The sequence below is a fragment of the Oxyura jamaicensis genome, chromosome 4 (assembly GCF_011077185.1).
Source record: "Oxyura jamaicensis isolate SHBP4307 breed ruddy duck chromosome 4, BPBGC_Ojam_1.0, whole genome shotgun sequence".
Lineage (NCBI taxonomy): Eukaryota > Metazoa > Chordata > Aves > Anseriformes > Anatidae > Oxyura > Oxyura jamaicensis.
The window spans coordinates 41,100,386-41,116,278 of record NC_048896.1 but is presented as its reverse complement, the minus strand read 5'-3'; the positions used below and the strand labels follow the sequence as shown (position 1 = coordinate 41,116,278).

At 39.7% G+C, this 15,893-nt stretch overlaps 1 protein-coding gene across 5 annotated transcripts in view; it reads right to left on the bottom strand.

Annotated features, from left to right (window-relative positions):
• The window catches only part of LOC118166144 (protein transport protein Sec24D-like), a 53,899-nt gene extending 47,353 nt beyond the window's left edge, over positions 1 to 6,546 (bottom strand). For 3 of the 5 annotated variants that reach the window (XM_035324790.1, XM_035324792.1, XM_035324794.1), the window contains exons 1-3: positions 6,474 to 6,546; positions 3,242 to 3,436; positions 1,233 to 1,392 (exon numbers count right to left, since the gene is read on the bottom strand). In XM_035324790.1, coding sequence (XP_035180681.1) covers positions 1,233 to 1,392; positions 3,242 to 3,392 — 311 coding nt within the window. In that variant the 5' untranslated portion in view covers positions 3,393 to 3,436; positions 6,474 to 6,546. The remainder of the gene's footprint in view (positions 1 to 1,232; positions 1,393 to 3,241; positions 3,437 to 6,473) is intronic. The other 2 variants (XM_035324791.1, XM_035324793.1) reach the window with 2 other exon arrangements.
• Positions 6,547 to 15,893: the final 9,347 nt, after the last annotated feature.

Genomic DNA, 15,893 nt, shown 5'->3' with positions numbered 1-15,893 from the left:
TTTTCTGTTATCTTTAACAGCATTAGCCAGATTGAGCTCCAGATGAGTTTTGTCCTTTCTAATTTTGTCCCTACACATCCTTACAACATCGTTATAATCCTTCTGAGTGCCCTTCCCACTTCTCCAAAGATCATAAACCCTCTTTTTTTTCTTAAGCTCTAGCCATAACTCTCTGTTTAGCCAGGCTGGTCTTCTTCCGCGACGGCTGGTCTTTGGGCACGTGGGGACAGACCACTCCTGAGCCTTTACGATTTCCTTCTTGAGGAGTGCCCAGCCTTCCTGGACTCCTCTAACCTTCAGGACTGCCTCCCAGGGGACTCTACCAACCAGTGTCCTGAACAGCTCAAAGCCTCCCCTCCAGAAGTCCAAGAGAGTAGTTTTATTGGTCCCCCTCCTGACTTTGGCAAGAATAGAGAACTAATTAGATAATTAATTAAGAGTTAAGTGCATTTACCCACTTACAACCCAGCCTGCAATACAACCACTCTGTAATCAAGCTTGTCCACCCTATTCTTTCATCCCACCATACCATAATTTTTCCAGGATTCATTTTTACAGCTTCAACCTGTCCCTGGTTTTCTCCCTTCACCACTCCCATCTCCTTCACTTCTTCCTGTAAGTTCTGGAGACAGGAAAACAACACTTAATTCTTCATAATTAATCTTAAACTAACTGAATGTCTTTAAAGTACCCTACAGATCCTTGGCTCTGATCCCACGGAAATAAAGCTAAGACAAGAGAGGGGAAAAAACCTACAGCTATATAGACATGTACCAGCTTCTAGTCAAAACTCACCAGCAACTCTTAATTTTTAAATAACAGCTTCTTGGTACCTCACAACAAAGGAGAATTAAGACATCAGAAAATAAAAAAAAAGCAACTTATATAGAAGTGTTCTTCAGAAAGCACTTATAACACCTTACTGCTGCTTTTAAGCAATGAGTCTAAGGTTCAAGCAGAAATAATAGTTAAAAATAAAACAAATAACACAACGGTAAAGATAAAGACCTGACTTGTTCTAAAATTTGAATTAATGAGATTATAGATTATACTGTATGATCTAGCAGCTTAACATCACAGAGAAGTGAATGAGAAGATCCAGTTCAGGACTGGAGTAAGTCAGAACTGCTGAAGATAAAAGGAATGCCATACTCAAATGCCAGTGAAACAGCCAAAGAGGGGAAATAGATGTCAAATAACTTAGAACTCATGTATTAATTCTTGAAAGTCACCTGTGTGTTGGCTGTCCTGCTGCACTGGGCCCATTCTGGAAGTTTGTCTGGCTCAACTGATGTGTACCAGGTGGTAGAGGCCCAACAGGAGCTGAAGATCCAAGAAGCACAGTTGATTTTGACATACCTGCCAAACAAGAAGTACTTTTATGTAAGAATCCTTCAAAAAAAAAAAAAAAGCACAAGTAAGAATAGCAGCTCCAGGTGGCCCTACTTGAGCAGGGGGGGATGGACAAGATGACTCCCAACGGTCCCTTCTAACCTCAGCCTTTCTGTAAGAAAGGAAAGAATATTGATCAGCTATAGAAGCATATATGAAAAAGAAAGCAAAAAATGAACCAACCAGTAGTTCTTAACTTTCCAGAAAAAGAACCCAAGAGGGACAGTAAGAAAGAATCAAGAATGGAGAAACAGACCCTCCAATCCAATTTGGGATACTGGAAGTTCCCTATCATCTGGTTACTTTTGTAGGGAGAAGCATGAGATCCCTTTGCTTTCAGAGACCTCGTCAGAAAGAAAATTTGGAGCAATCTTTAAAAAAAAAAAAAAAAGCCACAACCCCCCCCCACCAATGCTGCTTCCATATATAGGCCCAGGAAATCTATGCTAAGAAGGGTTAATTCAGATCTAGAATATCAACTATAAAGGGATTATAATTTAGGTAAGAACCACTGTTGAATAAACAGTTTTTCAATATTTCTTGAATTATTTTTATTTAAATTGCTCTAACATCAAAAATTTGTTTGGCACCTAAACTGGTATTTTTTCCTAGAATTCTAATAAGCCAATTACCAGAAGTAAGTCTGACTACATTTACCATTGGGTTAAAGCAACATAACTCCTGCTGTCTTTAGAAAGAATATTTTATAGATATAAAACAAACAAACAAGCAGTTGGATATTTGGTTCTGTTACTACCCTACCCAATCACAAATACTGAGTTTAATGTAAATTACCATAATCTGACTGGTATTAAAAAGAAATAATTCCGACATCTTTACTATTTTAACTGTCATTTTCCTCTGTGAAGCCATATTGAGATGATCCCTCTCTTTCCTCCCTATTTTGCTTAGGCGTGTTAATAGACTTAATGAAGGAAGACGGGATCTTACTTTTGGGATATTTCCCACAGTCCCAATTCGTAAGTTTAGTATGCCTAGAGTTCGCTGAAATTAGACCAGTATGACTTACAGCAAAATGGGCTTCAGGTCTATGCTCTCAAATTTATTTTGTTGATGTTTAGTTTTTAAGACCTCAGCCACTATATTCTCACTTACTATACTTTTTGAAAAATCTGAAGCCACATACCAAGTTAAAATGAATGAAACAGAAAGGAGAGACAGTAACAGTCAGGTTTATCTTCTGGATGTCAAATTACATTATCTGTAGCATGATTTCAGTTGTAAACAGCAAACAAGCCATCTACATGTAAAAGCTACCCAAGTTACCTTTCCTCATGGAAAGTAACCGTCTCCTAAGTGATCAGAAAGCATATGGGCTCCACTTACCGAGCCTTATCCAAACACGTCACCCAGCAAGCCAGCTTAAATAGTAAAACATCAACCTGTATTTACAGGCACATTTGTTCTCAGGAACCTGCCTGGACACAGGTCCTACTGCGAAGAATACAACCGATTTCTGAGAGCCTACTTGCCATTAACACATAAGAGTTGAGAAACATTTCTTTATTCCCAGAATTTTGTTGTTGTTTGTATTAACACCTGTATTAGGTTAATCACAGTACAGCATTGAGCACTGGTGCCTACTGATTCCCTGACAATGGGATTCACACACAGAGGTCAGAATCCCACTAGCAGGCATCTTACATCAACACCTGAGCACAAACAGTAATGCAGGCAAAACTGGGGCAGGATCCTATTGCATCACCAGTGTAAAGCTGAGCACCGTGTGTTGACACAAGTACGATGAAGAGATGCAAAACACCAGAAGAGATACAAAACAAATCACAAAAAAAGCAGATTGAAAACATATTTTAAGTCAATTTCATACCTGGTTGAGGCACTGCGTATGAGGAGTTGGGATCACCATAATGCCCATAATGAAGTGAAGGATTAGGTGGTCCAAAACTTGTAGGAAACCCTCCCGTTCTTGGCTGGGATTGGGAATACGGAGGAGCTGCACAATAACCTTGTTGACTCATTATGGCAATATTCTTACACCAAGTATGGGGTCCTCCTTAACGATCTGCAAAAGAGAAAGTGATACCTGCTACTACTCTTCACTCTTTGGACATTTTAAAAGGCTGAGAATTACACTTCCAAAAAGACCTAAGACAAACCTGGAAGCAAAAATGGATTTGGAAGTCAGGGGAAAACTATGCTTTTGTTGGACTGCAATTGGTTGGTTGCTTTCCTTATCACTGTGTGAATTCAAACAATTCACTGAATTTATCTGAACAGAATTCACCTCTTCCAGGCAAGAGAAAAACTTTAACCAAAGGATGTATAAGTGGAAGAAAACATCTCAAATTGTTCCCTTCACAGGGAAAGACTAGACTTCTGCTACACCTGCAAAATAGACAGTGAGTCCCACACGCCAGATACCATGTACTTGGAAAAATCAGGAAAAGCAGAGTGACTAGAGAACAGAACTCTTAGCAAATCCTTCTCCAATGCTAGCAGACTTGTTTTAGATGGGGTATGGAACAGAGTACTAGCTCTTCATCAAACCTTCTACATCATCCCTACTCCCAGAAAGTGAGTAAAAGCTTGCTTTCAATGCTGGTGAAACTGTGAATAAATTACAGGATGGACATGGATCCTATTTCCAGCTGTCTTCCACATTACTGGCCCAGACCTGAGCAGGCTTTTTTACTAAAAGACTCTGTAGTGTGATGAAATGGAGCACAAGGCATTCCACAAGTGAGAGGCTGTTCTCTGAGGGCAGTATGGCCTCAACAGTACCATACGCTGTCCAAACTGTTACCAAGGCACCTTTTACCTATGCTTTCACATCTTGATTCTATTGTTTTCAGAGAAAGAAAAAAAAAAAAAGAACAACAACAATAAAACACCAGAATTTGATTAAAAGCAATCAAAAGAAGTTAAGAAGTTTTCTGATGATGAGGACATTCACAAAACATTTAATCTCTCTTCTGCAGTGATTTTTCCTGCAAGATACTTCTAGGAATCTTTCAGGAACCAGAAAAATCTGATGAATGCTACACTACTAAACCAGATGATGGTATTTTACATGACCAGTTTTCAAATACAGAGCACTTTCCACCAAGGAAAAAGTTACTGACGTTGTACACTCTGCAGCCTAGATTGCCAACTTTCACTTTTGTTAAGATTCTTCACTTTTGATTGCATGTTGAATTTAACAAAAATAGAATACCACTAACTTTCTTTAAACCCAAATTAAAAGTATTTTGAGAAATGATGACAATCTGAGCGAGCATTTAGTGCTTCTGTGAAGCCCCAACTAGGGCATCCCCAAAGATCTAGAGATCCATTACCTAAACCAGCATTTCATATGCTAAATGTTCCTTTGAAATAGCTTTGCCCGACACCTATATTTCACATTCCTTGGATTGCAGCATGAGGTGATCTTGGAGTACGCAGACTGGATCAGGAATTGCAATCCAGAAGCATGCATGAAGGCATCATCTAAATCAGACACACCTACAAAACCATGAAGTAGACAAATTCATGCTGCACTGACATGTCAGTAGAGAAAAGCTACACTCATCACAAAACCCACCTCTTAGCTTTTCTTTTTAAACACATATCTCTGAAAAAGAGAGTTTTACTGATCTGTCATGTCAGACAAGAAGCCACTTGGAGCTATGTGCAGGGACCAGCCCTCCTCACACACTGCTCGTAGCATGAAGCCACAGTCCTCAGAGAGGTGTAAGATTTCTTTACTGAACCATTAAATTGCTTTGGGTGGGCAAGCTTAGGGGGTTGTCTCCCATTTTTTAGTTAAGAAAGTAAGCACAGGAAAACGGGAAAAGTATTTACACAGAGGGGCTTCTTGCTACCAGCCATACTTTCTTCCCTCCCCTGACCCCATCAGAAGATACATGACAGTGTGAGTTTTTTACTCCAAAACAGTAAGTCAGCACCAAATTACCTACACACTGGTATAAACATATAAATACTTAAAATATATAAAAAGGAAGAGATTTGCACTTTGAGGCAGCTGCAGCAGCCAACACCTTTAACTGAGACAGCGTCCACGGGAAATGACTTCCCCACAGCTTCCTCACACACAGCCACACAAAATCTTGCCACGTCGAACTTCCCACAGGCGCTATAAACACACAGAGGTTGTGCTAGAAAGAGACAGGAACTCCGAACCACACACACAGGGAGGACAACATGAGCTTATCCAGCACAGATCCAGATTCTATTTAACACTGAGAATATTTAATCCCTTCTCAGATACATACATAAACACGCTAAGAAACTGGTTTGGAGACAACATCCAAGGTACCCATAAGACACAAATTTGTTAAGATTTTAGTGATCAGGTTCTGACAACTGACATACGGATTCATTCTGGAAATGGCATGAGAAAGATCAGAGGATCAACTAAACAGAGGGCTTTCCCCATGTTTGTTTACTACAATGTCATTACACAAAAGGACAAAGTAAGATTTTGTCTCACTCATTTAATGCCAGGTGACCTTACGTCCCATGGCCTGAAGAACACCACTAACACAAACACCTCTCCACAACTTACTGCTATGCCAGCACAGGTTTGCAGCATTCCTCAGAGGACTGCTGTACCTACACCGCACTCCACTGCCCCGGTACCTCTGTGAAACTGTAAAATCCCCTCATGTGCACGCAGAGGCAGGATAACAGAGTTAAAAATAAAAGGTCATGCTCTCTGCTCCCAGAAAGAGAACTATTAGCTCTGTGTTTCTGTAGAGGCACCGTGGCGATGTACCCAGGAAGCGGTGCTATCCCTCCCCAGGGCATGCTGCCACCTCCACTTGGCAAACATCGTTTGTCATGCGTGCCTCCACACACACTCGCAGGCAGACAGGCAGACAGGCAAGACGGCACACAGCCGCACCCCTCACTCTTTATTCCTGTATCACATACCTAGAGGAAGCTCGGAAAGCACAGGCTTAAGTTCCCCTAGCCCTGCTCGGGATCCGCCCGGCACCCGCGCGCCGCCGCCGCCCCCCTCCGGCCCCGGTACCTGTGCAAGGACTCTCCGCAGCTCCCTCCCTCCCCTTGCGCCCTCGCGGAGCTGTTAGGGCCGTTACCTGAGCATCGCGTGAAGCCGCCGCACGCACGCGCCACCGCTCAGCCGAGTGCCACGTCTGAACCCGCGCGCGCCGCCGCCGCTCCCCCCCTCCCCGCTGCCAGGAGCGCGTCCGGCCCCGCTGGCTGCGCCTGCGCAGTGCGCGCAGCAGAGCTCAGCCCGCAGCGGCCGGGAGGAAACAGCTGGGGGCTGTTGGGGGGGAGATATGGGGGTCCTGGAGCAGCGGGACCGGGGCTCTAATTTGGTATTGTCCTGGTGTACGAGGACACAATTCCTCTTTAAACACAGACAAGCACTAAAAATGCAAGCACTTTTCCTCACGTGTGCTTTTATAATGTCTATCTGCGGCAATACGTATGCATGTGTTTATAGACGCAAAATTATGTCTCTTGAATAACCAGAGCGAAACAGGACCCAGGTACTTTACCTGTTTGCCTGCTCTGCTTTGAGTTACTGTCTGAGCACAATTAAAAACACCGCCTTGGTTACAGTACAGAATGAATGGTTTTCTAATGAACAAAGTAGAAATGCAGGAGGAAGATGTACGGGTGAAGTTTGCCTGTTCTTTCCAGTCAAAAACCAAGCAATATTCCCGGTGTTGAGGTTGGAGATAAAAAAAAAAAAAAAAAAAAAAAAAAGGCAGACAAATAGCAAAAGAAAAACAAAAATGTGGAGTTTAGGCTTCATAGGCCTCATCCATTGAGTGTCTGTTCTACAACTTCATTAAGGCTTTTGCAAGTAGGTTTTGGGGCTGAATAGCTTTACATGGAGCTAAATCTCAGTAGTAAGACAAGATTGTCAGACAAGATTGTCAAAAACATTCATTACTATACAAAATAATTCTGAAAAAATAACAATGCCTTTGAAATAGATGTCAAAAATGGAGGGGCATCCCTTACATAACAGACTTGGAAGAAGCCTCCATAGGCAGCACAAAGAGGCAAGAACGAGTCTAGATGAGGCTTTGTACTTGCTCTCCAGGGCTGGACTCACTGAGTAACATAAGCTGATTTTCTGGATGTAATTGGAATTAATGTTGTTGGATATTCTGCTCAAACTTTTCCAGTCTCTCACTCTTGTCTAACCAGAATAGAAAACTTGGTCCAGAAGGTGACAATCATCAGTTAAACTGCATGTGGTTTTGGCTGCGGAGTATCAGTGACCCTTTCATAAAAGCAAGATGCAAAACGATGGCTTTGATCATTGCCGCGCTGCCATTTCACCCGTTGACCCTTACTCTTTTGCTGGTTATATGGATGCATACAATTACCTTCAGTTATCCATAAGTGTTTTGAAATACCACAGCACAGAAGAGCCTTGCGCTTACTTGGCCACTGAATATTTACTATAAGATTTCTCCTCCCTGAAATCAGGCCTAGTGAAGCTGAAAGTGGAGATCAGCAAGAGATAGCATAGAGAAGCTATGCCATTGCCAGTTCTTCCCCCATTTCAGGCCAGTTCTGGAAATGGATCAAAACACCTCTTTTTCGGAGGCCACAGCTTGGCTTCCATCTGCCATTAGTGTGGAATGTTAAGACAAAATGTACCCAGCATGTCATGGTCCTGATATTTTGAAGCTACAAGTAATATTTATCTACAGTTTCCACCTATTAAAGTAATTTAAGGTCTTCAATTTCAGAAGTCTGGAAACATCATTAAAGATTTAAGTGCATTACTGATCTGGAAAATAATTTCATAAAAATGACATTGCAGTATCACTAAACTGTTGTCACTTCATTTTAGTTAAATTGTTTAAATTAAACTTTACCATAAAATCTATGAGTCAGACTGATTTCTTCTCTATCATCATCAGTAATGAAGATCTTGTAGGTTAAAAAGTCAGTTCATCCTGAAGTTGTACCTATACAATGAATGCCACTGAGAACTAATGTGATTTACTTAAGACCTAATTTGGAGATAATATCGGTGAAGTCAGTAGAGGAATTTATCTAAATCTAGATGTTTTTCTTCATCTCAATTTATAAAATAGCAAATCTTCTGCCACCAAAATCTCTAATTTAATTTTTTCAGCTTTTTTTTTATTAGTTCTTAAACAAAGAAAACAAATAGTCGTCCATCACCTTAGGAGATATTGGTTACAGAACTCAGACAAACTAACTCAGAACCCAAAGAAGAGTAACTCAAATCTTTCAGAAACTCTTTTTTTTTTTTTTTTTTTTTAACTGGGGAGTGGGCGGAGGGGGAAGTGTATTAATGACTTTAATTCATAGAACCATAGAACCATAGAACAGCTCGGGTTGGAAGGAACCTCAAAGACCATCTAGGTCCAACCCCCCTGCCATAGGCAGGGACACCACCCACTAGATCAGGTTGCCCAAGGCATCATCCAGCCTGGCCTTGAAGACCTCCAGGGATGGGGCATCCACAGTTTCTCTGGGCAACCTGTGCCAGTGCCTCACCACCCTATGAGTGAGGAATTTCCTCCTAACATCTAATCTAAATCTCCTCTCTTTTAGTTTAAAACTATTCCCCCTTTTCCTGTCATTATCTGAATGAGCAAAAGTTGCTCTCCATCTTTTCTATAAGCCCCCTTTAAGTACTGAAAAGTTGCCATAAGGTCACGCTGGAGCCTTCTCTTCTTTAGGCTGAACAGCCCTGGCTCTCTCAGTCTTTCTTCACAGGATAATTATTTAGGATTAATAATTATTTGGGATTGATATGTTCCCTGAAATAACTACCAGTGGCCTACAGAAGCCCCTCACAGACAAACTGTGCAGAACTCCATATCTCTCTGTCGTAGCAAACTGTGTTAAGACAATGCATGTTTCAGGGGAAACTAAATTCTTACCTAACCTTTTCATTTAGAGAACATCTTTAAAATACACCCTTAACACAAGCTGCCAGGAAGAATGAGAACAGCACTGTGATGCATGAGATACAGACATGTTATCTCTCCTGGATAGCTATACTACAACTTTTGCAACAGTTAACATTGATTGTGTTAACATATAGTTGTGACATGACAAGTATCTGCAGGTCAGTGCTATATGAAATATTATCTGTCAAATATATTCTAAACTATTCTGTAAGGGAAGATACCAATATTGGGTATGTTCTTTAAAGAAAAGACTATTTGAACGTAAGGAATAGTTCATAAAACTCCAAAGGGTCTACATACTAGAAGACTTTTTGTTGGTTTTGATACTGTTTTTTTTTTGTTTGTTTGTTTTTTAAATCTTAATTTTATTTGTATGTCCTGTAGACATAACAACAGGTTTGGTTTTGATAACATCAGAAGGGTCCTAAAGCTATTTACATATAAAGTTGCCTTTCTTTTTGCTGTGTTGCTTACATATACTCACAAAAATCTTCTCTAATGTTTTGTCTTCTGTATAGTTAAGATCTATGGAGAACAATTTATGGTTTGCTGTAAAGCACTTCACAAGCAAAATGAAAATGCATATTTACAAAGGTTGCATTTTTGTTTAAAACAAAAGAAAACTTTAAAAAAGCAATCAAATATGGAAGGCACTATGTTTTTTTTTAATTTCTGGGAAGAAAAAAATATGATGATGAGGTCAGACTAAAAAAATGTGAGAAAGAGGAAAGCTGTAGGAAAGGAAATATTTCAGGAGACAGCACCCTACTGAAAGAAGAAACGGATCAGTGTTGTGACTCAGTTGCATTTCTAATATAAAAAACTAAGCACACTAAAAACATATATAGGGTTACAACAGAAGTGAATACTGATCTCTTTGTTAAATAATCTCAGTGGCAGTCAGAAAATATTATTGGAGTACACCCTTTAAACACTGCCCTATATAAAAGAAAAACACAGAAAGCAAAGGGTTTTTAGAATATTACATTGATCTAGCTGCTGTTATATAGGGACAATCATTCAGTAATGTTAAAATCCTGGGCATACATTCATTGCTGCATAATTTTCTCCTAAATAACTGGTATTAGTTAAGTATTTCCTACAGTGACTATCCACTGTCCATTAGTCCTATTTCAGGGGGTCACAGTAAAGGAAGGAATAATTCCTTACTTTTTTTTTTTTTTTTTTGCAGTATCAGACACTAAAGAAGCATCTGGTCAGAGTACCCAAAACCAAAATCAGGCCTGGCCAGAGGGACCACTGAGACACAGTTAAGAATTGCTGAGCACATGGATCGTGCAAGCAATTCTCCCTTTTCCTTCCTGCTAAGTATGGACCTACTGTTTCACAGTGGTCAAGGCTGTTCTACCTCCGGTTGCTTTCAGAATAAGAGGTCATGACACTCATTATTGTTTCCCAAATATTTTACATGAATAAAAGTGTAAATCCAGCACCCTGCTGAAATTTCAAGTGATAAAATTATAGTCTATTTGAATTCTTCTGCAAATTCATTTAAACTGAATATTACTCTGTTCCCTATTGTAAACTGTGCAATTTTGTTGCACTTGTACAATTGCTGGTTGCCTTTGAGCAGTTGCATTGTTCCACCCTAGAAATGGCTTCATTTTTTTATACCCTGCATTGGCAGAGGAGAGGAAGCACTGGGAGTGTGTAATTCCCTCCCAGTCCCAACCCTCTTTAAATGTCACTGGCAACTGGTCAATCCCCAGTGACAGACCGTTTTGTCTTCACGGTGCCTGGCTCCCCCCAACAGAGGACAAAAACCAGCCATTACAGAGGACAATCCAATTCTTGCCTACCTCAAAGAGTGTTGATAAAGTTTACTGGCATATTTGCAAAATATAAAATTATGCTTACAGGCAAAACACGATATGCAAGTATTTAATGCTATTATTTCCTAGGAGACTCACTCAGGGTCTTGTGAATAGGGCACTTGCCTTAAAGCCAAGTTTGTGATTTCTTTTTAGCTTGGTCTCTATGACCTTTCTCTGAAAACTTTCTGAAACTCAGTAAGATACTTTCTCTGAAACTCAGTAAGATAGAAATTATTATAAAATACTCTAATGTCCACCAGTTCTGTTCAAGTCAAACATTACAAAAGTGCGTGTGAAAAATCACGCTGGCTTCTTTCACGCTGGAAAAATCACGCTTTAGAAAAATCACGGTGGCTTCTTCTTTAAGAAGGGTTTTCTGCCTAGTTCAGGCCTCTTGTTTTTTCAGCATCTGAAACCTGCAAGGCTCCTCTCCTTCCTCTCCCTGGCTGTTGCTATTTTGGTTTTCTAATGAAATCAGCATTCTTGCAACTCGATCTGGAACATTTACAGGAGATAGATTCAATGTTCTGAGAAAACTGCTGTGATGTTTCAGTTGGGGAATTTCAATTATAATTTTTAATTAATTTAGTACTAAGATGCATGAGAGTGGAAGATTGCAGTACTAGATCTTAAAGAAAAGAACTCAAGACTTGATTACCTTGCTGTAATTGCTACATAACAAACTGTAACATAAAAACAGAGAACTTCTCATTAAAATCTGATGAATAACGTATGATATATAAAGCACTGTGAATAAACATAAAGCCATCAGTGACAGTCTGAGAAAGGACAGAAGAAAGTTATGTGATATTCTCCCTGTTTGCCTGATGAATGTATGGAATTTCTCAAACTTAGATACATTTCACTTTTACATTCAAAAGCATCTGAAGTAGCTTTACTTCCATTGGCTTTCATTTTGTTTCCTGCCCATGTATAAAATTTCTGATGTGTTAGTGGAGTCTTGCTACAAAGAATACTCTAAGTGTACTGTCATAAAAAAGAAACCGGGTATATTTCTACTGTTATTAGTAAGTCATATTTGTTACATATAATCGATTGCTTACAGAAACTTAGGTAATTCCCTTTCTCTGCTCAGTTGGTATCACCAACAGTGTTAAGTTCATTTCTATTTGTTAGTACTGACACGTTTGTAACTGTTGAATGAATATATTGTATAAGAAAGACAGCTTTTCAAAATCACTAGGAAAGCACTTAAGATGCCAATGCTTTTGTGTTTATTTGCACTCACATTCACTGTCTTTCTGCTTTATACCACTATTAATATGGGAGCAAAAAATCTTCTACCTGAGCATTGAAAAATAATATAGCTACTAGACAGCAGTAAAGGAAATTGATCTGTCATTTGTAACAAATAGCAGTATTTCTTACAAGAGTATATACTGTTCAAAATACTGTTTGGGGGACATTTAGATACCTCTCATATCAATTATTTGATTCTTTTTCTGTCACCAAAAATAAACCAACAAACCCACTTCAGAATTAAATCAAAGAAAACCAGAATTAAATAAACAAATCTGTCACATTATCCACATATGATAGATCCAACAAAGGGATAGGAGATGCAGACGGCATAAAATAAGAAAGGGCAGGACCAACATTCTACATTACACTAGGTGTCATAGCATGCATACCAGATTTGCTCTGTGGGTACACAAAAACCAGTTGTCCAGGATTTGCAGATGTTGGCAGTTGTCTGGAAAGCCAGCAAATCCATGCCAATACCAGTTAAGCAGTAGATTAGCACCAAAAGCAGAAGCCTTTGTAAAGACAGGAGCTGAGAAGTCTGGAAACTGGTTTCTGGCAAGAAGTTGCAGCACAACAGGAAAGGATCAGCAGGAGTTAAACATCAATGTGTTTTTGGAGGGCTTTTTTTTTTTTTTTTCCTAAAGTGCTCCATTTGGCAAGGAGTTGGTTATCAAAGCAGAGAACTGGAATTCTTGTTCCTGTAGCCAGGAATGAAGAATTGCTTTTTATCTATTGCAGTTGTTTTCACGGGGGTTTCATGCATGAGGGTCCTTGTTGTATCCTCTTTGTTGTTATTGTTTCTCTGGTAAAAATCTAACCAGAACCATCCAGAGACAGAAAAAGAAATGCTGGTAGCCTTATGCACACAGATGTAACTTGATGCTGTGGCAACTGTTTATGAACTGTCCTCTTGCTAGATGCTGTAGTTTGAACCACAAACATCAGACTCACTGGAGCAGAAAATACTTCACTGTATTTGTAAAGTCCTGTTAGAAACTGCCTTACAAAGCTTACAGCTTGGTTTGTGCAGAGGAAGGAAGGAAAGAAGGACACAAATTATCAAACCACCCACTGAGATATTCAGAAGTTCAAGCATATTTCTCAAGGTTATACTCTTGATTAGTTATTTTCCCCATTTTAAAGGTCCAGACCAAAACTTAAATGTAAATTTACAAGAGTAAAAATGGAACCCAAGTTTCCTGAGGCCCATACTGCATTATAATACAATCATTCCTCTGCTTCTTCTATTCTTATTTTTAGTACTGATAAACTCAGTCTGATGAGCCTTTCAAGTGGAAAACAATGCCTGCTTTACACTGCAATGCAAAAATTGTTGATTTTCATGCTGGACTTGAGCGGTAAATGTCATCATTCATTGTGCTTTTTAAAAGCAACTAGCCAAAGGTATGGAAATGGAAAGGTTTGCATTTTATAGAATCCGCAGACCTACGGGACTTTTGTAGGAAACTGTAGCTGAAATGACTGCTTTTCTTTTATTGCAGAATGAAACGTAACATACGTCTTATTTCTTTTCATGTTGCTGGAATGTATTCTGAATCCAGAAGACAGAACTGGTTGTTATATATTAGATTTTAGGTAAATCCATTGATAGTAAAACTGTTCGGAATCATAAATTATTATCATAAGAATCTATATGGACAAGTGTCTGTAGGTGATTGTAGGCAAACAAAATTAAATAGTCACTGAGATCAATCACACAGAGTTTTAAAGGAATTTGAAGCTGCAACAGATGACTCTTACTTAGAAGTGCCTTGTTACCTGAGACTACAGAGTGGCATTTTTTAAGAAAAATGTTCCAAGAGAGGTTCAGAAAACAAGCCTGTCTGTCCAATATTTACACAAACTAAATAGGTGGAAACTATAATAAAGAACAGTGGACATCTGGAAAAATATGACTTATCTGGGAAGAGTTAAAACAGTTTTCATAAAAGGAAGTCCTGCCTCACAAACATAAGGCTATCCTTTGATGGGATCAAAAAACATGTGGATAAGGGTGATCTGATTGATCTTGGATTTACAAAAGGCTTTCAACAAATTCCTTCAACAAAGGCTTGTAAGAAAACTAAGCAGCCATACTGTAACAACTGTAACAGTTCTTAAAAGCAGATGGGCAGCTGGGTGTTTGACCTAGAATTTTCTCATGAAGATCTTATCATCTTTTTTTCATAAAGATCTTATCATAGAAGGTCAGATTCAAGCCAAAGCTTTGCCTGTATTTTGGAACAGATGGATGTTGGCATTTGTAATTTGCTGAGTTGATAAAGCTGAGTGATTAAGTTGAGGTTTTTTGATAAATTTGAGTTTTGTTACACAAAATTTTTATCAGTTGTTACCTACACTCGGATCTTTTGGTTTTAGAGAAAACAAGGGAGATGAGTGCAATGTATCTCTTTCTCATGAAATACAAATATCAACATCTCCCATCTTTCTCCGGCAGTCATTTGTCTGGATTAAAAGCAGCAAATAAGCATTAGAGTCAGGTTGGACTGAGCTGATGCCAGCAAGACGAAGCTTGAGAAAAACTGCTTTCTGTCATAAGTAACCTCTTTAAGACTGGTAAGTCAGTATGAAGATATATGTTCCACGGCCACTAAAAGGATTCATTTGCCTGCGCGATTGGCCAAAAGCTTGAAATTGTGTTCTGTTGTGTGGCAAATGTGACGTGTTTGCTGAAAAGCAATAGATTGCCAAAGTGCCCTGCTTTATTTCTTCCCCCTCCCATCCCAGTGGTGCATCTCAGCAAGCATAACTTGCTACGTGTTCTGCTTTTTGGAGATATGCACATGATAGCTGTCACAGCAGCTCCCAGGAAGCCTCAAAGGTCTTGGACTAAATGGTTTCCCAGGGAAAATTATATGAAAAATTATAGCTGACAAAGGGCTGCAATCCCATTATTCAAGAGGGGTGGAAGGGTGAGCAGGGGAGGGTTGCTTGCTCTCTGTTTTTCTCGAAGGTAGAAGGGAAGAATTCAAGTGTCATGCTGCTGCTGTGGTTTAAGGGGAATATGACTTGGTAAAGGTTAGAGAGGCAGTGCAGAAGATAAGTTCTGACAGGATGGAAAACAGTTCTCCCTATTGCTCTCTGTGATTCTGTGATTCTATGTTATGATCCCTCATTCAGGAGGGGAAACTTGAGGTTAGAGAAATATGTCTTTCTCCCTCTCCTTTCAAGAAGTGATCTCTCTTTCCCATGCCCGGGATGATTGCCAAGGCATCCAATTAAGATTGTTGCTACACCTTCCTGTTATGTCCTGATGGGCTATCAATATTTCATTTGGCCCACCTTTCCTGCCTCACATTAGGTCCCAGAAACTACCTCCACCCTCCCGCCCACAATTTTTTTAGCATCCAGACGCCGTGCATGCCAATGCCCTGTGCTGAGGCTGAAGGCTATTCAGATGTGCTGTGTTGTGCCAGAGGATTGACGTCCCTTCATCCACAACCCTCTACCCTGTGCTGCC